The 26,077-nt window shown below is 45.2% G+C and overlaps 2 protein-coding genes across 2 annotated transcripts; one reads left to right on the top strand and one right to left on the bottom strand.

Annotated features, from left to right (window-relative positions):
* Positions 1 to 3,432: 3,432 nt before the first annotated feature.
* Positions 3,433 to 4,371, top strand: LOC102457573 (olfactory receptor 52P1-like). The gene has a single exon (XM_014576944.3). The coding sequence runs from the start codon at positions 3,433 to 3,435 to the stop codon at positions 4,369 to 4,371; it is 939 nt and encodes a 312-aa protein (XP_014432430.3).
* Positions 4,372 to 10,513: 6,142 nt separating this feature from the next.
* On the bottom strand, positions 10,514 to 15,560 carry LOC102457827 (olfactory receptor 52P1-like). Its single transcript, XM_075922122.1, has 2 exons — positions 14,863 to 15,560; positions 10,514 to 11,945 (listed from the first exon to the last, which is right to left on the bottom strand). The coding sequence occupies exon 2, from the start codon at positions 11,899 to 11,901 to the stop codon at positions 10,963 to 10,965; it is 939 nt and encodes a 312-aa protein (XP_075778237.1). The 5' UTR covers positions 11,902 to 11,945; positions 14,863 to 15,560; the 3' UTR covers positions 10,514 to 10,962.
* Between the last annotated feature and the right edge of the window lie 10,517 nt (positions 15,561 to 26,077).

The raw sequence follows: 26,077 nt of genomic DNA, 5'->3' as shown, positions 1-26,077 counted from the left end.
CCAAGGCTGGTGCTGAGACCTTTCCCAATCCTGAGTGCGTTTGTATGGGTCTCCTGATCCCTTCACCCTGGCTAGCCACAGAACTGCAGATGGGTGTTTCCAATAGCCGTTGAATATTAATTACAACACACCAGGCATTTCTCTGGTGGAAAGAACCAGATTTTTGCTGCTTCCATCTCCCAGATTTTTGTAGCCTCCTTCCCCAGGCCAGGCTCCCCTGGTTCTAATACCACACCGGTCACCAGTGTCTTGTCTACACTCTCCAGTCATCCCTGACTCCCACAGCCTCTCGACTGCCCCAAGCTTCCTACAGCTCCTTTTTCTTGTGTCTCTTCTCTGAACCCCCATCAGTGTATCAAGATCCATCTTTAATTGAGGACATGAGAATATAAGAACAGCCAGACTGGGTCAGGCCAACGGTCCATCCAGCCCAGTATCCTGTCTGCCAACAGTGGCCAATACCAGATGCCCCAGAGGGAGGGAATTCAACAAGTAATCCTCACGTGATCCCTCCCCTGTCACCCAGCTCCAGAGAAACAGAGTCTAGGGACACCATTCCTACCCATCCTGGCTAATAGCCATTGATGGACCTAAACTCCATGAATCTGTCTAGCTCTTTTTTGAACCTGTTAAAGTCCTACACTTCACCACATCCTCTGGCAAGGAGTTCCACAGATTGTGCGCTGAGTGAAGAAAAACTTCCTTGTATTTGTTTTAAACCTGTAGCCTATTAATTTCATTTGGTGACCCTTAGTTCTTATACTGTAGAAATATGTAAATACATTTCCTTATTCACTTTTTCCTCATCAGTCATGATTTTATAGACCTCTATCATATCCCCCTCTTAGTATCCTCTTTTCTAAGCTGAAAAGTCTAAGTCTTTTTAGTATCAGAGGGGTAGCCGTGTTAGTCTGAATCTGCAAAAGCGACGAGGAGTCCTGTGGCACCTTATAGACTAACTGAAGTGTAGGAGCATAAGCTTTCGTGGGCAAAGACCCACTTCGTCAGATGCATGCATCTGACGAAGTGGGTCTTTGCCCACGAAAGCTTATGCTCCTACACTTCAGTTAGTCTATAAGGTGCCACAGGACTCCTCGTCGCTTAAGTCTTTTTAATCACTCTTAATATGGGACCCGTTCCAAACCCCTAATCATTTTTGTTCCCCTTTTCTGAACATCTTCCAATGCCAATATATGTGTGTGTGTGTGTGTGTGTGTGTGTATATATTTGAGATGAGGCGACCATATCTATATGACAGTATCAAGATGTGGGCATAGCATTGTTTTCTATAGCGGCAATAAGATATTTTCTGTCTTATTTTCTATCTCTTTTTGAAATTATTCCTAACATTCAATTTTTTTGTTTGCCTGCTGCTGCGCACTGAGTGGATGTTTTCAGAGAACTATCGACAATGACTCCAAGATCTCTCTCTTGAGTAGTTGTAGCTAAATTAGTAACCATTACATTGTATGTATAGTTGGAATTATTTTTTCCACTGTGCTTTACTTTACATTGATCGACATTAAATTTCATTTGCCATTTTGTTTCCCACTCACTTAGTTTGGTGAGATTTTTGTGAAGCTCTTCACAATCTGCTTTGGTCTTAACTACCTTGTGGAGTTTGGTATCATCCTCAAATTTTGCCACCTCACTGTGTATCCCTTTCTCTAGATCATTTATAAATAAGCGGCGAACAGTGAGGTGGCAAAATTTGCAGCGCACAGCTGAACTGGAGACTGGATCCCAACAGCTGTCACACCCATACCAAATACAGAGATAAGGCTTCTTGTTCTTAGTATGTAGTTATTGTCATGGCTATATTAGAATATATATTGTCTGCTTTGCCACAGTTAACCAGCCAATCCAGATTTCTCTCAATCACTGACCTATCTTCTTTCTCATTTACGATTCCCTGATTTTCCTGTTATTTGGAAACTTTAGCAATGTTCAGGCAGGATAAGCATAACCAACTGAGTTGGTGACATGTGTCTCTGTTTATACTTGTCAGCAAACACCTGCCACTGATGTCCAGGCACAGCCAGGTGTGTAGAAGAAAGTGACTCACCAAAAGAAATAAGGGAATTAACCAAGGTGCAGATGTGTGGCCTCACATACCAACATCCTTGCTCACAGAAAGTCTTAGCCAACAAGGATAATGTCTCTTTCCATAGGGAAAACTTGGCTCCATTCCAACTTAGGAATTGCATTGTGGATCAGACAGACAGTCCACCTAGTCCCGGGTCCTCTCTGTGACAACGAAAAACCCAGGTGTTGCGTAGGAAGGTGTAACAAACCCAGCAGTCAGTGGTTGTGGGGATAAATTGACCATTGTGAGGGTATCACCCCAGGGGTGGCCCGTGCATATTGGCAGACTTGGCAGTCGCCTAGGGCACCGGGTTTAATGGGGGACCCAATGACGACACACTGCCGTTGAGGGCTTTGGATGCGGGGGCACCAATCGCGCATTCCGCCTCGGGCACCAGTTGCTGGCAGCTCGTCTCAGGCCGCCCCGTGTCACCCTAATGCCTGACAGCTAGAGATTGGCATTTGCCCTAGAAAACACAGTAATATATTGTCTTTGGAAAAGGATTATTTAGCTGTAACTATGGTAACTGTATCGTCTCATCAAAGTAGGTAAATATTAGGCAATGTGAGATAAATTAGACATTGAGTGAAGAGGACTCTTTTGAATTGCCCCATTTCACCTCAGTTGAATGTCCTCTTGATAGTATTTTGTGAGACAGGAAGATCACAGTTTCGATCTACTCTCCACCAGTCAGTAATTTATACACTTTTCTCATATTTCCTTTCCAAGGTAATTATCTCAGTCCCAGGCATTATAAAACCCTGGCTCTCAGTCATTTTCCACTGCCTTCCCATGCATCCTTCTATCCTTTTTGAAAAGTGTGCCTAGCGCTGCACAGTGACATCTTGAGGAGGGTGAAACACAGACTGACCGTTCTCAGGGCGTTGCATTTTCTCTATGATTTTTTATTCCCGCCTTTTGAATCCCAATGTTTTGCTTAGGTTCTGTCCATGGTTGCATTATGAGTAAGGTATCATAGCAGGCACTAAGACGCCCAGCAACCAGTCCTTAGTTTGTAGAGTTCAATTAGAACCTGACTAAATGTGTGTGGAGTATACTTTTTTTTTCCCCCTTCAAGGAGCAGCTGTTGATATTGATGTTCATCTACCGTGATGTCTATTCACGTGGTGTGGTGAGCTCACTGTAATGACTTCTCTTGACTTGCCTATGACCTACATTTCATGGAGAAAACTGTAAATGTTACCACATCATTGTTCACACACTTTTCTACTCAAACATATTCTAGTTTTTGTTCATAAGCGTGTAACTCCATGCCCCCTTGATTTGCTTCTCCTTTCACAGGACCCTGAAGCTTTTCAGAGCCCAAACCACACACCAACCACCTCATGGCAGCTTCCAACCTAACCCCCTCTGAACCTTCATCCTTCATCCTAATGGGCATCCCTGGCCTGGAAGATGCCCATGTCTGGATTGCAATCCCTTTCTGTATGTGCTACATGGTCAGCTTGTTGGGAAATGTCATGGTTCTGATTGTTGTTGGCAAAGAGCAGACCTTGCACAAGCCGATGTATCTGCTGCTCTGCATGCTGGCATTCACAGACATTGCCATGTCCACCTCCGTTGTGCCTAAGGCCCTGTGTATATTTTGGTTCAATTGGAAAGGCATTACGGTGGGAGGTTGCCTCACCCAGTTGTTCTTCCTACATGCCAGTTCCATGACACACTCAGCCGTCCTTACAACAATGGCCTTCGATCGCTATGTTGCCATATGTGACCCTCTGAGATACACCACCATCCTCAGCAATGCGCGGATCGCTAAGCTAGGGCTTGTGGGTTTAACAAGAGCTGTTCTCCTCATCCTGCCCGGCCCTGTGCTCCTGAGCAGGCTGCCGTTCTGTGACAACCGCCGTATCCCCCACACGTACTGTGAGCACATGGCAGTGGCAAAAATGGCATGTGCGGATATCACAGTCAACAGGCTGTACGGCTTGGGAATAACTTTTGTTGTCCTTGGGTGCGACCTTACACTCATTGGCCTGTCCTACGCTCAGATCATCAGGGCCGTCCTCAAAGTCTCCTCCAAGGAAGCCCGCCAGAAAGCCGTCAACACCTGCACTGCCCACATCAGTGTGATGCTGACTTCTTGTACTCCCTTCCTCTTCTCCAACCTGACACACCGGTTCGGTCAGGGAATCGCACCCCATGTTCACATCATTATGGCCAACCTTTATTTCGTCCTCCCTCCCATGCTCAACCCCATCATTTATGGGGCCAAAACCAAAGAGCTACGTGACACAGTGGGCAAATACACCTGCAGCACATGATCACCTGGGACCTTTGAGTTCAAACCTAAGTGACAAAAGGCGAGCAGACATCTTCTCATGCTCAGAAAGATAAAGACCAGCAAAGGAACTATGATGCTGAATTTCTTTGTCATATGTGCAGTGATTATGGTGAATCAAATTTACCTGATTTGTCTATTTCCAATCCTTCAGGAAGCCTGAAAGATAACCAAATGTGTCATCTGGAAACCGCTGGTACAGGAAAAGCTGCTGTTGGAATTAACGGTATTCTACTAGCACTTGTGAGAGAGATTTATGGAACTGTGTGTTTTTGAGAATGATTGTGCTGTGTTACACTATGACATCAACTTTGGGAAAAATAACTTACCAATTTACAGATTTGCTCTTGAAGTAATTTTTAAGTTGGAACTTCCAAAACATGCACTAACCATTCCTGTGTGAAAGATGTTTAAGTATGTGTTGTGATTTCATGCTGATGATTGTGAAATAGGTGAAACAACGATTCCTGCCAAACATCTAGGTGACTGCCACTTTTCAGTACCATGTCCTTCTCCAGTGCTCAGCTCCTTATGACATAGAGTTCCTGAGCTCTCATTGTTGCCATTTTTGGTGGAATTTTTGGATAATTGGAGCACCATTGCACAGTTTTGCCTGGGGTTCACTGGCCTCATGCTACGGAAAACCAAACTCACTAGTTTTGCATTGAAGTTTTTGAACACGTATATGCTATGGAGGACAAAGATGTTAATGAAAATGGATTGTTTGCTCTTTCATTGCAGTCACTACGTTTTAGCTACAGTGCAACTGAAAGATCATTTTCTCAGTTGAACATGATAAAAACAAAACTGTACAACAAGATCAAAAAGGAACTTCCAGAAAATATTCTCCTTGCTAGGTTGTACATGTAATGACACAAACTCTGTTTTGAACCGTTTTTACAAATAAATAAATAAATATTTGCAGTCTACTTCTAATGCAAAATAGCTCTAAAAGGCATATTTCATCGTTGACATCAGTAACTAAGAGGGGTAGCTGAGCTAGCCTATAAGTTTAAAAACAACAGATAGTCAGGTGGAGCCTTAGACTAACAAAAATATGGAGAGTATCAAACATAAATAAAGATTTACCTATCTCATAGAACAGGAAAGGACCTTGAGAGGTCACTGAGTCCAGTCCCCTGCCCTCATGGCAGGCCTATGCGCTGTGTGAAGAAGAACTTTCACTTATTAGTTTTAAACCTGCTACCCATTAATTTCATTTGGTGTCCTCTAGTTCTTCTATTATGGGAACTAATAAATAACTTTTCTTTATTTGCCCTCTCCACACCATTCATGATTTTATAGACCTCTATCATATCCCCCCTCAGTCTCCTCTTTTCCAAACTGGAAAGTTCCAGTCACTTTAGCCTCTCTTCTTATGGGACCCGTTCCAAACCCCTAATCATTGTAGTTGCCCTTTTCTGAACCCTTTCCAAGGCCAAAATATCTTTTTTGAGGTGAGGAGACCACATCTGTACACCGTACTCATGATGTGGGCGTACCATAGTTTTATACAGTGTCAGTAAGATATTCTGTGTCTTATTTTCTATCCCTTTCTTAATAATTCCTCACATTCTATTTGCTATTCTGACCACCGTAGCACACTGTGTGGACATTTTCAGAGAACTTTCCACGATACCTCCAAGATCTCTTTCCTGAATTGTCGTAACCAAATTAGCCCCTATCATACTATATGTATAGTTGGGGTTATTTTTTCCAGTCTGCATTACTTTACACTTATCCACATTAAACTTCATTTGCCATTTTGTTGCCCAATCACTTAGTTTGGTGAGATCTTTTTGAAGTTCTTCCCAGTCTGCTTCTGTCTTGACTATCTTGAACAGTTTAGTATCATCTGCAAACTTTACTACCTCACTGCTTACCCCTTTCTCTAGATCATTTATGAATAAGTTGAATAGGATTGGTCCTAGGACTGACCCTTGTACCTTGCTATTACTGTGTTCCATTAATTCTCTTCATTCCACCATGTTTCTGTGAGGCCCATTGTCAGTATCCTCATGTAATACAAGGCCATCAAGTTCACCTATATTATTTAGACTTCTAGAATTAGCATATAAGCACATTAAAATAGTATTTGATTGGCTGTCTTCTGGACACCAGACCTGTGAAAAATAACGGGCAAGGTCTCAAGCTGAAGACCAATACAGCTGCCTCTTTGGATGTTCTGTAATACATGCCTGTAGTAATATCCAAGGTGAGGAATTACTATTTTTAAGCGATTCCTTTAGTTCATCAAAACTTAGTTTGTGTATTTGTTTTATTTGCTTAGTAAACTGCTTTGTTCTGTTTGCTACCCAGTTAATCACTTAAAATCACATGTATAGTTTATAACCTTATTTCTTGTTTATAATATAACCCCATTAGTATAATTCATAATTTAGGGGGAGGGGGAAGCTGTGAATGCCTTCCGCCACATTGAGGGAGGAAGGAGATAACATTATGTATCTTAGGGTCTCAACTCCAAGGGAGAAGGACACCTGATTTCTGGGGCAAGTCCCTTAAATTAATAGAATCATAAAATCATAGAACTGGAAAGGACCTCGAGAGATCATCAGGTCCATTTACCTGCCTTCTCGGCAGGACCAAGCACTGTCTAGATCAGGGTGGGCAATAATTTTTTGCCAGCGGCCACTTCAAATCTTTTAAGTGGCCACCAGGCTGCATCGGAAGGGGGGGACCTCAAATGGAAAGGGTGGGGCCAGGATGCTTTGGGCTTCCCCATCCACAAAACATGATTGGTCTGGGGGATCCTTTTTGCCCCCCACCCTCTGCCACTTCCCACTAAGCACCCAGGCTCCTGGTAGTGAGAGAGCCTTCTCGTGCTCCCCCACCCTCAGACTGTGCACTCCTCACAGGGTGGGGACAGGGCGCAGGAAACTTTGTGCGCTCCTCCCGCCCCCAGGCCAATCAGGGCTTAGGGGCAGAGGAGCGCGTGAAGTCGCCTCCCGCCCTGCTAGGAGCATGCGGTCCTTCAAAGTGCCACATGCTCCTGGCATGGCAGAGGGAACTTCATGTGCTCTATTTCACCCGGGGGAGAAGCAGGGCCTCCATGGGCCAGATCAAACTGCTTGGTGGGCCGATCTGGCCTCTGGAGGGCCTTTTGCCCACCCCTGGTCTAGATCATCCCTGACAGGTATCTGTCTAACCTGCTCTTAAATGGAGATTCCACAACCCCCCTAGGCAAATTATCCCAGTGTTTAACCACCATGACAGTTAGGAAGTTTTTCCTAATGTCCAACCTAAACCTCCCTTGCTGCAGTTTAAGCCCATTGCTTCTTGTCCTATCCTTAGAGGCCAAGGAGAACAATTTTTCTCCCTCGTCCCTGTGATACCCTTTTAAATACCTAAAAACCTCTATCATGTCCCCTCTTAGTCTTCTCTTTTCTAAACTAAAGAAGCCCAGTTCTTTCAGTCTTCCCTCAGAGCTCATGTTTTCTAGACCTTTCCTCATTTTTGTTGCTCTTCGCTGCACCCTCTCCAATTGACGCTTCCCAGAACTGATCTCAGTGGTTGCCCTCCTGAAGTTGGATGCGGCCCTGCCTGTGTGTGTGTTGCAGGAAGCTTAATTGTTTGGTTCATCAAGAAAGGTGCCCAGGCTGACACAACACATGGACACAGTGGGATCTGTTGTAGTAATAAGAGGGCCAGACAGTGGAGGCCTGAGCAACAGTCAATGCTTTGCTACCATAAAGCAAAGCTAAGCTGTGAGCAGAAGGCAGGTCCTGCTCATGGAAACTAGGCAAAGACAGGGCTGCTGATATTGAAGAAAGACACATACCTAGGAAGGACTAGGCCCAGGCCATGTACGTAAACATTCCAGGAGGATGGTAATAGAACATCTCGCTGCAGAAACAGCTCGGTACCAGTACACTCCCCATAAATAACAGGGACATACCGACCCAGGATCAGTACAGGGTCGGGATGACAGCATGATGGATTGGGATGTTTTGATTGAACCACCATACACAAGGTAATGGGAGGTATCTCAGTATGTCAGGGGATGTCAACCGAATACGTTTAAGGGTGGCACCTTGATGTGCAAGAAGTGATATGTAACTTGTTTGTGTCTGTGTATAAAAGTGTATCTCAGAAAGGCCGTCTTGTCCAGCCTAGGGGATAGCAGAAACTCCTGGTCGCTAACTGAGCTCAGACCATTGCCAGGGCTTGCGTATGTACTAGTGTAAACTGTTGACATCTGGTCTAGATGCCCAGGGTGCGAGAGACTGTAAGTCGTTTGACAATAAACCTGGTTCCAGGATTTTGCACCTTGTCTGATTTGTGGTCATAGGGGGCTCTTAGAAGTCTGCGGTGTTGGCTACCTGCGCAGAGCCTGCACAGCATTCGGAAAGAGCACAAGTATTCATAGAGTGCACATGCACCACACGCAGCTGAATGGTTATTAACTCTGAAGGGAGCAGAACAGATGCCAGCGCACCACATGTGCTGGGACTTCACCACCTCCCTTGGGAACCCATTCCAGTGCTTCCCCACCCTCCTAGGGAAATACTTTTTCCTTATATCCAACCTAGACCTCCCCCCACTGTAACTTGAGGCCATTGCTCCTTGTTCTGCCATTGGTCACCACTGAGAACAGCCTCTCTCCAGCCTTTTTGGAACCTCCCTTCAGGTAGTCAAAAGCTGCTATCAAATCCCCCCTCACTCTTCTCTTCTGCAGACTAAATAAGACCAAATCCCTCAGCCTCTCCTCATAAGTTGTGTGCTCCAGCCCCCTAACATTTTCATTACCCTCTGCTGGAATTTCTCCAGTGCCACATCCTTTCTCATCTGCTGTAATCCTCAGGACCTTTTCTGCTGAACTGCTGCTAAGCCAGTCTGTAGCAGTGTTCGGGATTCTTCTATCCCAAGTGCAGGACTCTGCCCTTGTCCTTGTTGAACCTCGTCACATTTATTTTGGCCCAGTTCTCCAATTTCTCGAGGTAACTGTGGCCCCCATCTATACTCTGCCGTGTATCTATTTGTATCTCTAGTTTAGTGTCATGCACATGTAACCACCACCAGGTGGATTTGAATCTTGGATCTCTGAAGCAGGGTATAGGAACCTCTACTCTCTGAGCTAAAAGTCAGCTGGCTCCCAGCCCATGCTGTAGAGGTCTCTTGGTCTTAACTGTTGCTGTAGTCTAGGTACCACTTGCATTGCTCAGTAACCACACTAGGGGCACGTCTAGACTGGCAAGATTTTGCGCAACAATTGCGCAACAATTGTTTTTGCGCAAAAACTTGCCAGCTGTCTACACTGGCCGCTTGAATTTGCACAAGAGCACTGACGTTCTAATGTAAGAATTCAGTGCTTCTTGCGCAAATACTTTGATGCTCCCGCTCAAGGATAAGCTCTCTTGCACAGGAATACTTGTGCAAGAGGGCCAGTGTAGACAGGCACCTTAATTTTTTGCTCAAGAAAGCCCAATTGCTAAAATGGCCATCGGAGCTTTCTTGCGCAAAACCGCGACTATACTGGGCATGGATGCTTTTCTGTAAAAGCACTTTTTGTGCAAAAGCATCCATGCCAATCTAGATGCTCTTTTACAGAAATACTTTTAACGGAAAAACGTTTCCGTTAAAAGTATTTCTGCAAAATCATGCCAGTCTAGAAGCACCCAAGGTGTGAGGGTTACTCACAGACTTGCTGAGGATGCTATCCATCCTCTCAGACAGGTCATTAATAATCAGGAAACTCTGCAGGGATTAAGGGAGTTATATTATATACATTACCCCTCCCCCCCCCCCCGCACACACACACTACCACATTGTCCTGAAGCAGGCAATGCCTGTGCTTTGGATGTGATTTTGCTCTAGGACACAACTCCAGTAAGTAGCCTGCCTCTGAGTGCTCTTATTTATGACCTGGTGCTGTTGCTATATCAGTGCATAACACAGAGATTACTTTTCACTGTGACAGGGCCTGGGTTACTAAGGAGTGGTTTAAAAAGCTGAGTTATTTCTACCATTTGGGAAAGTTGCCTGTGTAGTAAGTTGAGGGTCAGTAACATGGAGTCAGCAAGCCTAAGGCCTATAACATGAAAACAGCAACAGTCCTGCAATCTAGTGAGCAAGACTTTGGTTCAGTAACTCAGATACTCATAACTGTGTAATTGTGTAAGTTAGGACACAGGGAGGCACGGAGAACAGAGTGTAAGCCGAAAGGGAGTAACGGAACATCTTAAGCAATGTCCTGGTATAAAAACTCCCTAAACACAAATGCACATACCAACCTAGGTTCAGGACACTGTAAGTAGCATTTGCCTGCTGTCATTGCAGTCATCTGCCGCCACACTCCCTGGGCCACTTCATCAAGAAACTACTCTGTCTAGCCCTCTCAGGGCTTCGAGGTCAGGTGACGATTAGAGGGAGGAGACGTCAATGCAGAATGTAGCCTTTGCGATGCACTGATAAGATATTAGGTGTAAGAACGTTCCTGGGCTATGAACTTCCACAATGCTGAGGTCAGCCACACTGGGTCGGGGCAACCTTGACTAATGAAGAGTTGTCCATTCCCCTTTTATTCCTCAGGTTTGAACTCAAAGGTCTCAGGCGATCACCTTCTGCGGGCGTATTTGCCCACTGTGTCACGAAGCTCTTTGGTTTTGGCCCCATAAATGACGGGGTTGAGCATGGGAGGGAGGAGGAAGTAGAGGTTGGCCATAATGATGTGAACATGGGGTGCGATTCCCTGACCGAACCGGTGTGTCAGGTTGGAGAAGAGGAAGGGAGTATAAGAGGTCAGCATCACACTGATGTGGGCAGTGCAGGTGTTGACGGCTTTCTGGTGGGCTTCCTTGGAGGAGACTTTGAGGACGGCCCTGATGATCTGAGCGTAGGACAAGCCAATGAGTGTAAGGTCGCACCCAAGGACGACAAAAGTTATCCCCAAGCCATACAGCCTGTTGACTGTGATATCCGCACATGCCATTTTTGCCACTGCCATGTGCTCACAGTACGTGTGGGGGATACGGCGGTTGTCACAGAACGGCAGCCTGCTCAGGAGCACAGGGATGGGCAGCATGAGGAGAACAGCTCTTGTTAAACCCACAAGCCCTAGCTTAGCGATTCGTGCATTGCTGAGGATGGTGGTGTATCTCAGAGGGTCACATATGGCAACATAGCGATCGAAGGCCATTGTTGTAAGGACGGCTGAGTGTGTCATGGAACCGGCATGTAGGAAGAACAACTGGGTGAGGCAACCTCCCACCGTAATGCCTTTCCAATTGAACCAAAATATACACAGGGCCTTAGGCACAACGGAGGTGGACATGGCAATGTCCGTGAACGCCAGCATGCAGAGCAGCAGGTACATCGGCTTGTGCAGGGTCTGCTCTTTGCCAACAATAAACAGAAGGGTGACATTTCCCAACAGGCTGAAAATGTAGCAGATGCAGAAAGGGATGGCAATCCAGACGTGGGCATCTTCCAGGCCAGGGATGCCCATTAGGATGAAGGATGAAGGTTCAGAGGGGGTGAGATTGAAAGCTGCCATGAGGTGGGCAGTGTGTGGATTCGGCTCCAAAATGCTCCAGGTATCTATGAAGGGAGAAGCACAGCAAAAGGGGTTACACACTTTAGAAGAAAACATACAATACATGTGCCCAGTCAGTCAAATGTAAGAAAGGGGTATGAACAAGGACATGGTCACATTTACAGTTTTTCCCATGAAATGTAGATCATAGGCAAGTCAAGAGAAGTCCTTCCAGTGAGCTCACCACACCAAGGGAACGGACAACATGGCTGATGAACTTCAATGCCCAGCCTTGCATCATGTGCTTCTTGGAGCGGGGGGAAAAAGTGTATTCCACAAACACCTATCCAGGTTCTAAGGGAACTATCTGAACTCGGGGCAGCTCTGTGACACCCTGTTTACAGTGAGTTAGAGAAGAAAAAACAGGTGACCCAGAAGCGGACGGGACAAACGGAACTGCTCTATTGCCCGCTCATGTTTACCTCGGACATTCCGCACAACGTCCGAGTAGCCACAAGTTGGCACCAATTACACCCCATTATCTATTTTAGTATGTTAATTTACACGTCTATCACTACTTTTCTGAAAACCTTATTTAGTAATGTTAACTCCCATGAAATACATCTTAACAAACAAATAATGAATATAATTACACTCACCCCCCTAATTACTATGTACAGAAAATTCTAATGAAATCAACCCTTTTCTATACTACAACTTTCTAAATCAGCAGGCGACAGAGATTACAAGAAATGTGAAGATATTTTATACAGAGTCAATGAGGATAAACAAAAGTCACAAGAAAGTAAAGCTGCTATACTTAACTGGTTTCCTAGGCTACAGGAACGAAGGGAAAAGCTTGTTTTTACATCAGAAAGGATAATACCGGTTTTGGCCAGACTCTTGATCTATCTTTCCAAACTACAAAAACAAATAGGAAACAGCATGTTTAAAGGGTAATGCAGTGGCTGACCCCTTAACCACTAATGTACAGCCATTTCAGACCCCTATTAATTTTTACATAGCTCAACACAGTGCAACCAGGCTTGGAACCAAAGCAAAACTTTGGGATTTGGAAGGAGGGAAATGAGGAATCATAGAGGAGAAACAAGTCCCTGGGAACCATCAGTCACTGTTTCACTCTTCTCTAGACATCTCTGCATGGTGGTAGGCACACTTTGCAAATAGGATAGAGGGATGCATGGGACGGCAGGGAAAATGTCTGCATGCCAGGGTTTATATGGCCTACGACCAGGATAATTACCTTGGAATGGAAATGAATAGCCGGGGATATGAGAAAAGTGTATAAATTACTGACTGCTGAAGAGTAGATGGAAACTCTGTTCTTCCTGTCTCACAACGTGATATCAAGAGGCCATTCAACTGAGGTGAAATGTGGCATTTCAAAAGAGTTCTCTTCACTCAATGTCTAATTGACCTCACATTGCCTAATATTTACCTGCTTTAGTGAGACGATCCAGTTACAGCTAAATACTACTTTTTGAAAGACTGCATGACTGTGTTTACAAGGGCAAAAGGCAGTCTCTAGCTGTCAGGCATTAGGATGACACCGTCACTAGATGGACTATCAGTCTGAACCACAATGCAATTCCTATGTTGGAATGGAACTGACTTTTCCCCATGGAAAGAGACATTATCCTTCTTGAGTAAGACCTCCTGGGCAAGATGCGGGCAAAGGTCTCAGTATTTGAAGCCACATACATAGGCACCTTGGTTTCTTTTGGTGAATCACTTTCTTGCAAGCACCCAACTGTTCCTGGACATCAGTGACAGGTGTTCGCTGACAGGTGTAAGCAGAGATACATGTCACCAACTCAGTTGCTTATGCTTCTTCTGCTGATAAATTTTCCAGATAACAGGAAAATCAGGGAATTGTAAATAAGAAAGAAGATGGGTCAGTGATTGAGAGAAATCTGGATTGGCTGGTAAACTATGGCAAAGCAGACAATATATATTTGAATATAACCATGACGATAGCTACATCCAAGAACAAGAAGGTTTATCTCTGTATTTGGTATGGGTGTCATTTATAGTGTTGAACAAACCAGGAGGACGAGTGTTCGTTGTTTGGTGACTAGTCGATGACATTAGTTATGTCAGTTGGATAGTGCTAATAGCACAAGTCCAAGAAACATGTAACAGTAGCACCACGGGAAAGCTGTCATCACACTACTGGTATGGGTGTGACGGCTTCTGAGATCCAGTCTCCAGTTCTGCTTTGCTCAATTAAAGACAGATGTTGATAGACCAGAGGGGGTTCAGAGAAGAGTCACATGAATGACTAAAAGGTCAGAAAACCTGTCTGATAGTGGTAGACTTAAAATGACAAAGTCTTTAGCTTAAGAAAGATGATAAAGGGGTGAGCAGATAACAGTCTGCAACGTGATCCAAGGGCGGAAAGCTAGAGAAATTCTGACTGGAAATATGGCATGCGGACCCCTTACTCCAGTCATCTGAAGAAGTCGGTTGTACGTACCCACGAAAGCTCATGACACCATCTACATTTTTTGTTAGTCTCTTAGGTGTGGCAGGACTATTCATTTTTTTTCCAGTTACAGACTAACACAGCTACCTGTCTGAAACCATTTTTAAAGTGGTGACAGTCAATATTAGGGCAATTTACCAAGGATAATAGCAGATTCTCCATCACCGAGTATTTTTACATCAAGGTTGGATGTTCCTCTCACAGACCTGTTCGAGGAATCATTTGGGTTGAAATGCTCTGGCCTGTGCCCTCCAGGAAGTTAAACTAGATGATCACAATAGTCCCTCCTGGACTCGGAAAGTAGGAACATGTTCCCAGGAGTCAGCTGCAGGCTTTTTTCTTGCATGTTCCCGCCTGAGGTGATTAAAGGCATTTTTCTCTCTACTCCCAAGCCCAAGCTCCACAGATGGATGGAGGCCTGTCATCCCCATTCTTCTAAGCCCCATAGACATCAGCATAGGTTCCTTGGTTCTTACCTCTCTGTGTGTAATATTTGGCACCGGTCAGAGACAGTCACTGATTGCCCGCCAGCCACAGGATCCGGTGTTATGGGAGGCACCTCACCCCTGCAGAGGAAGAGCTGTAGAAAGCTTGGGATGGTTGAGAGGCTGTGGGAGCCAGGGACGACTGGAGAGTGTGGAGAAGACGCTGGCGACCGGCATGATATTAGAACCAGAACAGCCTGGCCTGAGGAAGGAGGCTACAAAATTCTGGGAGATGGAAGCAGCAAAAATCTGGTTCTTTCCACCAGAGAAATGCCTGGTGTGATGTCATTAATATTCAACAGCTATTGGAAACACCCCATCTGCTGTTCTATGGCTAGCCAGGGTGAAGGGATATGGAGACCCACCGAAACGGAAAAGGTCTCAGCACCAGCCTTGGACTCAGAATTACAAAGATAAAATTCCACCTCCCCAGGGCTGCTCCTTTGTGTTCGCCCCGCCCTGGCCCCTACATCCTCCAGCACAGCTCACCTGTCCCTGTCCTCCACCACCCTCAGCGATGTCTACTTCCCCACCCTTCAATTGCCAGAAAGATGCCACTCACTACACTCCCGTTCAGCAGAGAAAAGAAATCTCCTCTCTGCAAAAACCAGGCTGAGTCCTAAGCATCAGCGTGTTACTCTCACATGTATGACCCTTGCCCTGAAGGGCCCAATATTTATCATTCCCCTGGACAGTCTCTGTGGACTCTCATGTTGGCAGAGCTCCCAGACGATTCCCTCAGCTCTGTGAGCAGGGTAAACATTAGAGCCCAGAGAACTTTAACGTGAGAGCCTCCCTTAGAAAGAGAAGAAATAATTTCCCTACACCAGGGGCTCGAATTTCCAGACTAAACCGAGTCTTGCAGACTGTTCAGCCTCACAATTAATGTGGGGTTTGTTTGTTGGTGTTTATGTCATCTGAACTCTATTAGGGAATGCGGCCACAAGGTGTGTGACCAAAGGCAATTTAAAATGAAATGTAGCAGCATCCTACAACTTACAGCCCAGGCATTTGTAATACCCAGTCCTGTACCCTCTGAAATTCACTCATCCTGTCAGGATCACATGATGGGACCCTGAATGGATGGCAGCCAAAGGGATGGTAGAAACAGTTTTCGTATCCCAGCATTCTGATGTGAAAGGTTAGGGGTCAGTGGACCTGCCTGGAGGCTCCACCCTATATACTGAGGTGATGTGGAGACACTGTATTATGGTTTACAAAAAAAAAGCAATGCTCGGCAAAGCAGCTTCTCATGTAAGGTGTCCTGGCCTGCTCCAATGCACTCATTTCTATCGAAGCATGCATCAACATGGGCAAACCAGGTGCCACCTCCTGACAAGCCCCTTAGGCCTCACTGCATGCTGACAGATTTCTGGCTGGAAATGTCTTCAGCTCACCTAGGTGGTGGTATGGTGAACATGGACATTAGATTGACAAAAAAGGTGTTTATATCACACTTTATGAAATGCTCTTAAATTGTTGCCGGCATTAATGGTGACTTCAGCACCCGTTGTTAAAGGTAATATGCAAGTGTTTGTTCTGTCACTATAAAAGTATTTGCTATGTGTAAGGGGACTGTTACCCCTCACTAAAACTCTGTGGGAGTTTTTTGGTTTGCCAGCTCCCAGCTTCTGAAGGGGAAGGGTTCATGAGACTGACAGACCCCAGAGACAATGGAAAGCAGCCAACACTCCAGCTCAGCCTGACTGACAGGTTGTAAGCGGGGATTGTTCTGGCTCTCTCTCTGCAAACAGAGAGCTGAAAGAGTAGTGCAAGCTGTGTGAAGAAGTCCTGCAGCGACAGAACCAGACACAGACAGCCCAAGGAGTGCAAGCTGTGTGCAGAAGAAGTCCTGCAAAAACAGAGAGCTGAAAGAGTAGTGCAAGCTGTGTGGAGAGACAGTCTTGCAACAGCAGAGCCAGGCATACACAGCTCAAGGAGTGCAGACCCTGTGTTGAGCAGCAGACTGGCAGTGCTCAGAGAGCCAAAAGGAACAGAGAAGCAAAACGAGGAGCTGGAACTGGCCAAGAAGCACAGCCTGCAGCTGGATGTGGCGAGCAGCTGGGAATTGCAAAGTGTGGGGAGAGGCTCTGGACTGGGAGAGGGGTCTGGCCACTTAGAGCTTGAGGCTGTGTGGTCACTGCCAGAGCAAGCGTGTCCAGCCTGCAGTCCCGCCCCGTCCCCCCCCCACACCCCCCGCAGTACATCCAAGACCTCTAAGGGGCCTCTAAGGAAGAGACTGTGGACTATCCTTACACTCTGCAGGCTGCTGTTTTGATGTTCCTGTGCTACAGAGCAGGGCTGTGTGTTCTCATTGAACCATTCTCATTGTTTCTTATTCTATTCTCTTTAATCAGTTGATGTTTAATAAATTGTATTTGCTTTGAACCTTATGAAGTGATCACTGGGCCAAGAAGGCCTGCAGTGTAAAGAGAGCACCTCGGAGTGGGGACACCCTAACTCCTGCCCCTAGTGACTACAAGGTCGGGGATTAAGCCCCAGGAAACCTGGGCCCAGCCTTGTTGGGGTTTCGAGGGCTCTGCTACTCAGGAGAGTGGAGGGGAAGCCCTCAGGATCAGGGAGGCCGTGGGGTAAAGGAAGTGGGAGCGGGGACTCAGATCCTTTCGCTGGTTCATTTCACCGGGGTGGTATAGAAGCCAGGAAAGTTCCCCACAATAGCGGGATCATTCCCCCGCTTACATATGGAAAAGGAAACACAGCCCCCAAAGTCAGGGGAGAAGCGTTACTGTGTGGGAGATATTGGTTTTTCCCAAAAGGTAACATCTCCTGGCCAACAAGAGACAGTCCATGGACACCGGACAAGAAACGTGACTATCAGAGGACAAAACGCTTTATTTGAGGAGATGTGCAGGTGGACTTGTCCTATCAGCATGAACTCTGGGGGACGGGACTAAAAATCCTTGACAAAAAGGAACCCAGTCTCTTCATGCTGCTGCGATTCAGAGGGGTCAATAATTTCTAAGCATAAGCGCGGAATCCCCAGCCGCTTAGCCTATGTTAGCTTTAATGGACACACTGAGCTTTCATATTAGAGTGGCTTCTATCTACTTTTGGAACTTATAACTCATTGGTGGGTGGGTGGGTGTGTTTACCTGTTCTAAGCTTATTATACTTGTTTTTCCTTAGTTAATCAATCTTTAATTTATCATTGCAGTGTCTTTAGTGTGAGATCTATTATTTTGTCAAAACATCTGATATTACATTAGGGGTACATCTGGACTGCAAACTTCTTTTGAAAGAGAGCATCCACACCTCAAAACCAGATAGAAAAAAGCAATCTGCTTTTCGAAAAAGAGCATCCAGACTGCATGGATGCTCTCTCGAAAGAAATCCCTGATTGCTATTCACAGAATGGCCACCAGGGCACCTGTGCTTTTTTCGATTGCCACGTCTTTTGAAAAAATTTCCTTGTTCTGCATCTACACATGCCTTTTTTCGAAAGAGCTCTTTCAAAAAAGGTGTTCTTCCCCATAATGTGAGGTTTACCAATGTCGAAAAAACCCTGGCGTTCTTTTGATTTAATTTTGAAAGTACGCAATTGCAGCGTGGATGCTGGGAAAGTTTTTTCGAAAAAAAGGGCAGTTTTTTCGAAAAAACAGTGTTGTCTAGACATACCCGGAGATGCATCTGCACTAGCTGGAATATAGTTCAGTAAATATCTAGCACCTAGAACATTAACAACAATTTTGCCATGTTCATGTACTGACAGTCAACTTGCCTTAAATACCTAACTTGACTTGGTGCTAACCTATTTGAAAGGATAGGCATGGAATTTACGGGGTCCCTCTTGAGGAGCACGATGAGGTATCAATATATCCTCATTATCCTTGACTACACAATGCATATTTCAAAGCTACTCCCTTGTTCTCCCCCAATGCATCTGTTGCATAAGGGCCTGTGAACATCAACCTCCGCTCTGGGAACTACCATTTGTGGACTATGAAATGTGACATGTTGGGAGAACTTCCTGTTTCCTGCCAGTATGTACCCTCTGCCCTCAAGGAAGAGACCTAGGACTGACTGAAGTGGGAGAGCATAGCAGGCAAGCAGAGAGGAGGTTGCAGGACTGCTGTTCTTTTCTATGGTCTTTACAGAATGTAGCCTGGTTCCTGGTGGTTTGATGAAGATAGAATCATGTAATCATAGTACACTAGAACTGGAAGGGACCTCAATAGGTCATGGAGTCCAGTTCTCTGCCCTCACAGCAGGATCCAGTACCCTTTAGACCATAGGGCGAAGCAGGCTTCCTATATCTTGAACAACCTCATACTGGGCTGCCCACCATCACAAATGAGTGTAAAAAATTATTCTCCCTGGTGGTAAGATCCCAAGAACTCCTTACAGATCAAAGATGTAACTTCACTTTACAAATAAGAACTGACTCATCTATTGATGGCTATGACACTCAGCCCAGTGATGTACCATCCCCCAGTTGTTGGGTTCAAGGAGAGATTTCCCAGTCATGGGGACAGTAAAGAAGTTTGTAATCTTGGATCCCAAACAAAAACAATAGAACCAACTCCTCTCAGGCATCATTTTTGCTCTCAGAAAAAGCCTATAACAATGGAGTCCAGCTGCAAATGTTCAAATGGGATGACTGAGTGTTACTACTCAACTTACAGGTCAAATTATTGGTTTGATGGCAGGGACTGTTTGAGGTAGTGATGCATATGGGCCCTGTTGTCTATGAGGTCCCTCGCCCAGAGAAGACAAAGGAGACGTAGATAAGAACAGAAGAAACACCACCCTGGATCACACCAATGGTCCATCTAGTCCATAATCCCGTCTTCTGACAGTGCCAAGGTGTTTTACAGGGAAAAAACAGAACAGGGCAATTACCCGGGGATCCATCTCCTATTGTCTAATCCAAGATGTCAAAGGCAATGACATCCAGAGCATGAGGTTATGTCCCTGAACATGTTGGGTACTGGCCATTGACGGATGTATCCTCCATGAAATTACCTAGTTCTTAGCAGAATTCAAAATTGTCTTCACCATCACAACACCCCCTAAAAATTGCTCCACAGTTTGCACAACTTGTGAGGAAATACTGCTCTTCTTCCTTCTTTTTAGCCTGCTGCCTAATAATTTCATTCAGTGTCCTTAGTTCTTTCGTGATATGAAAAGTGAACATTTCTGTCTTCACATTCTCACACCAGTCGTTTTTGTATAGATTGATACCATATCCTCTCAGTCATGAGAACAGCCATACCAGATCAGACCAAAGTTCGATTTAGCCCAGCATCCTGTCTTCCGACATCGGCTAAAGTCAAGTGCTTCAAAAGGGATTAACAGAACAAGTAAATATCAGTCAATCCTGTTGTCCATTCCCAGCTGCCAGCAAACAGAGGCTAGGGACACCATCCATGCCCATCCTCTCTAATAGTCATTGACGGACTCTTTGGACTTATTCGGTGGAATTCTTTGAGAGAGAATGTTGTGAAGGCCCACATTATAGTCAGTGCCTTGTTTTGTGCCTTTGATAATCTGAGTCCCATGGGCCATGGATATTGGGCACCTAAATCACATCTGTGACCCTGAACCTTACCCTCCACCCATCCTATCTCCATTATTTATTTATTTATAATTTAAATATTTTTACCCCACCTCTCTATTTAGAATATTTGAGATGTCTTACAACATTTTTAAGAACACAATTCAAATATATATATATGAAAATTTAAAATATGAGACCCCCATAGTGACATAAAACCTGCTAAAAATATCGAGATGAGGAACATACACATATAGACTCAAACACCAATAAAATCACGAATAAAAAGGGTGGCTTTCGCCCGACACTGAAACAATGGTAGTGTTGGCACCATGCAAATATCCCAAGAAAGAGAATTCCACTGCCTCGGAGCAAAAGCTCCGACGGGGTGGTCGACAAAGGGCTTTGATGTCGACCGCAGATCGTCCAGACTGATCAGCTGTTTGTTGGCGCAGCGCGGCAGCCATTTAAATTTAAATGAAGCGGCGAATATTTAAATCGCCACTTAATTTCCCTTTGCCTACAATCCTAAGCTACATGGCTCCGTCGATGGAGCCATGTAGTCTAGACACAGCCACAGTGCTGGTGGAGTGTCACGTGACTTGCTAGGCTCAGTGAACACTGCCAGAGCATAGATTACAATTAATTATATAGGATGCTTAATGGGAGGTTCAAGTTATGGGGGGTAGGGAGGTAAGATCCTGGATTCCTGGATAAGTGCTAATTGTGAGGCAAAATAAGGGCAATAATCTAGAGTTACATAATGTTTTCCATCCATAGCTTACATAATACCATACAACAAGTATTTAAACAAAGCAGACATCAGTTATCAATTATGTGTGAAGTGGCGATCTGTCTGTCAACTTCAAGAAGGTACCTTTGCATGGATGGGGTCCATCTGGGAATTAAAGCAGAGACATTAGGAGTACTTGACAATTGTGTATTTGTTCCTAGCACTATTGAATGTGTCATGTTCTGTCTCCCATCCTGGGTCATTAGCTCTATGGTGACCTTTCTTCAATGGGGTAAGTCGGGGGGAGGGACAATCATGTACTGTGTTTTTGTGCCAGCTTCAGACCGGAAATTTAGAATAGGGGTTCTTAGCAGAATATCACAGCCTGCCTCTGAAATTTTTACCTTACAGTACTCAAAAGGTCCCAACACACAATAGAATTGTAGAGGGAGTTGCAAAATTCTTTTGAGGGGTCCCATGAGGTTCACCTTCATTTCCATGCTACCTAAGCACCTTGATGTTTCCTGAAGTTAAAGGAGGCTTTGGGAGGTGGAGGTCGGTAGGGTATTCCCCATGGAGATCCCTAGACAGGGCCTTCTAGTTGCTAGTCCGCACAACAAGACAGATTAACACAGAGTTTCCTGACCAATCTGGGAAAAAACAGGCCCCCATACCACAAGAAGCACCAGGGTGGGTAGCACAAACAAGTCACCACAAGCCATAGCAGGAACCCTGGGAGGGGAAGCCCCAATTAGAGCCGTGGAGTTGAAGACCCAAGCTGGAGCAGTGTTGACCCTGGACATCTCTGAGCCCCTCAATCATACCATGCTGGGGATGTGAGGAAAGCCCAACCCCAGGTTGTGGTAGCCCTAAAACTGATATCTGTGGGGGAGGAGGGCAGATCCCAAAGCCTAAGGGGTCAACCCAATATGGATAGAGTAGTCGATGGAGTATTGGAACAACTGTGAGCTGCTAGAACCCAATTTTGTCCACCCCAATGGAAAATGGCATTTTCCAGAATACTGGGAACAGAAGTATGTCACATACCCTTTGACTTACAGGAATTCAGGATCGTGCTATTTGTCCTCAACAGGGGGACAATGAGTTTTCAGAGGCTAATAGATTGGGTATTGCAATTGTATGGGCAGCGTGCGGCCGTATTCTGCTACACAGTCATTTGCATTTAGTTCTGGTTCTGGATCTTGTGATCCCATCCACACACATAGTGCAGATGGAAGTATATTGCACACAGTACAAAAGAGTAATTGTGAATCGCAAGGCAGAACTGTGTGAACGACTCAGTTTGCCCTGACAGCCTCGTCTCTGGGTGTTATTGCATCATTTCTTCACTCCTGGGGGTCTCAAGTGGTTGTTCCCCAGGGTTTATTCTCTGTTTTTCATGCCATCGAGGGGATTGTCTGGGAGTGCTGCCAACCTGAGGTGGGGCAGGGACTGTACGGAGGAATTATAAAGGTGTCCATCCAGCACAGAATGTGACAGATGTGTGAGACTCATACACTGATTCTCAGGGCTCTGCTGTCTGTCTGAGTGAGGAGATTTCCTTTCTCCGTGGGGTGGGATTTCGGTGAGGGCCTCTCTCCTCATGGAAGTTGCTACTTAAAATCTCAGGGAGTAGCCAGAACTAGGGGAGCAATTAACCAGGACAGAATCTGGAACCTTTTTTCATGGTCAGAGACATGAAGGACCTGGGGGTTACAGCGGATGAGAAGCTGGATATGAGTCAACAGTGTGCCCTTGTAGCCAAGAAGGCTAATGGCATATGAGGTTGCATTAAGAGGAGCATTGCCAGCAGATCCAGAGATGTGATTATTCCCCTTTATTCAGCTCTGGTGAGGCCACATCTGGAGTATTGTGTCTAGTTCTGGGCCCCCCACTACAAAAAGGATGTGGATGCATTGGAGAGGGTCCAGCGGAGGGCAACCAAAATGATTAGGGGGCTGGAGCATATGACTTATGAGGAGAGGCTGAGGGAGTTGACTCTGATTAGTCTGCAGAAGCGAAGAGTGAGGGGGGATTTGATAGCAGCTTTCAACTTCCTGAAGGGAGGTTCCAAAGAGGATGGAGACAGTAGTGACAGATGGCAGAACAAGGAGCAATGGTCTCAAGTTGTGGTGGGAGAGGTCCAGGTTGAATATTAGGAAAAACTATTTCGCTAGGAGGGTGGTGAAGCACTGGAATGGGTTACCTAGGGAAGTAGTGGAGTCTCCATCCCTAGAGGTATTTAAGTCTCGGCTTGACAAAGCCCTGGCCGGGTTGATTTAGTTGGGATTGGTCCTACCTAGAGCAGGGGGCTGGACTTGATGACCTTCTGAGGTCTCTTCCAGCTCTATGGTTCTATGGTTCTAAGGCATTTCTGAGGTAAAATTGTATCTACAAATGTACAGGAAAGGGTTTAGGAAAATATTAATTTTAAGACCCTCCCTTTGTCTCTTTCCAGGTCCCTCTATGTGCCTCAGTGCCTCCTTCTTTTGGGTGATGAGGTTTTTCTTCTGGCTTTGTGCAGTTTTGAAATTCATCTTCACTGCTTTGGTAGGAAGTACAGCCCAAGCCTCTGGGGTGGGTGTATGAATTTCTGGGGGACACATGAGAATGGTCCACATACTGTTCAGATTCAAATCTCACATTGTGTTTTTCCTGGGTTGCTCCAGATGGATACTGGCTTCCCTGAGAGCAAAATCTGGGCCCTTGACTTTTGAATCCCATTTAGAGCCAGCATCAGAACACCAAATAACCTGAAGGTTTCCTTCAGAACCATTCAGAGCCCTGATAGAATAACACTCTCATTAGCAGGACCCAAAGCCTTGATTATCGCAGCTTGAAGCTGAAAGTTAAAAAGTAACTTTGAAACTGGCCCCTTTGCGATCACTGCAAAACTCCCAACTGGGCCAGGAATTCCCCTGAAATCCACACACAGGGACTTAAATAGATGGAATGATTCACAGTGGCCCGGAGCCTCCAGTGACTTCTACTGGATGCTTCCTGTGGACTCTAGGAACAGGTGAGAGCCTTTCCACCATGAACAACTGACAGGAGAGTGATAGGTGTTGCAAACTTACCAGGCTTCATGGTTCAAAACGAAAAAGGAAAAGCACAATACCATTGGTGTTGTGATGCATGAAAGGCAACATTAAATGCTGTTCACTGTGGCACTTTTCAGCCTTCTCTATCATATGTAAGAAGAGTGTCCATGCTGGGTTGTCTCTCCATACTTTCCATACTTTCCAAAAAGATTTGACTTTTCTTGCCCCTAAATTGTGTGGTCAGGCATTCAGGAAGCAATCCTAACCACACCACAGCAGACTTTGTCCTCCATCCGAACCATCCCTCTTCCCCCAAGTCCTGTGGCAGCGTCAGCAATTATCAACATGGAGAAGCAGCAGAGAACCAGTGCTTGGTTTGGTCGTTTCATTTCTCTTGTTGGTTCATGCAGTAGCAGGTCACAGAGCTGGCAAGAAACTGCCTGTGTGAATGTTTGTAAAGGGATAGGTCTGGAAAATCTCTCTGCAGCTTGTTACAGCACCTCATGGAGAGAGGGAGCCCAGTCTGGTTAATTTGATGGCTTAGTGGTACCCCAATCCCATCGTTCATACCAGCAAATGTCCCAAAAATAGTCCTAGAGCTGATCGTTTGAGGAAACATCCAGTCTTGATTTAAAATATCTAAGTCATGAGGAATTTATGAAGATCCCTGGTAAATTGCTCCAATGGTTAATTACCCTCGTTGCTAAAAATGTATGCCTTATTACCCATCAGAATTTCCTTAATTTCATTTTCCAGCCATTGGATATAGTGTCACCTCTTCACTTCAAAAGCCTATTGTTAAATGTAAGTCTTTTGTGGATACTTATAAGCTCTTACCAAATCGCCTCCTAACCCTTTTTGTTGAAATAAAATACATAGATTTGAGATCTTTCATTCTCTCAGGCTAAGACAAATATTTTAATTTGTTACTAATACTTGTGACACTTCTCTGAAGCCTCTTCAAAACATAAAGGTCGACCTCTCGTCATGGGCAGCAGAACTGGACACATGACTGCAGGAGCAGTCGCACCGGTACCAAAACCAAAGGTAAAATAAATGTTCTACTTCTCCTTGAGATTCCCCATCTTATTATTCTAGGATCCCAATGGTTCTTTTGGCCACCGGGTTACACTGGGATCTCATATTTAGCTCATATTTAACTCTTCTTGCCCCTAAATTGTGTTCAGAATCTCTCTGCTTCCTGCCCATTAGAATCCCCCATCTTTCAAACATCGCTACTGTCTTTGTTCCATGACACTGATTTACATGGCTATATTAGTACCTATATTGTTTGCTTCTAATCACTTTAGCACTATATCTAGATTGTGCCAAAGCAGCGATCTGTCTTCCTCATTATTTACTATATCCCAATTTTGTAAGTGAAAGGCCTGAGAAGGGTAAACAGCTGAGATGCAGACAAGTGTCTCTGCTTACTCTTGTCTGTTAGCACCTGTAATATTTGTCTCAGACAACACTGAGTGGCTGCAAGAAATTGTCTCACCAAAAGAAACAAGGAAAATAACCAAGATGCAGGCCTGTAGCCCTAAATATAAGGAAATCTGTACCCTTCATGCTCCTTCTGTGGAGCTCAAAGTTATAGATTGTCCAGCATGATAATGTTCATTTCCATGGGGAAAACTTGCCTTCTTGGCTTGTGATAGGACAAGAAGCAATGGGCTTAAATTGCACCAAGGGAGGTTTAGGTTGGACATTAGGTAAAACTGTCAAGGTGGTTAAACAGTGGAATTCATTGCCTAGGGATGTGGTGAAATCTCCATCACTGGAGATATTGAAGAAAAGCCGATACAGATGCAGCAGCATGGACTGGCAGAGTGCTCTTTGGGAGTGAGGCACACTGGCTGCTGGCCCCACCCCCAGGGTCTACAGAACAGTCTCCTAACCAATAACAATATATGA

This window comes from Pelodiscus sinensis, chromosome 1, assembly GCF_049634645.1.
Source record: "Pelodiscus sinensis isolate JC-2024 chromosome 1, ASM4963464v1, whole genome shotgun sequence".
Classification (NCBI taxonomy): domain Eukaryota; kingdom Metazoa; phylum Chordata; order Testudines; family Trionychidae; genus Pelodiscus; species Pelodiscus sinensis.
This window is presented reverse-complemented; position numbering and strand designations above follow the sequence as displayed.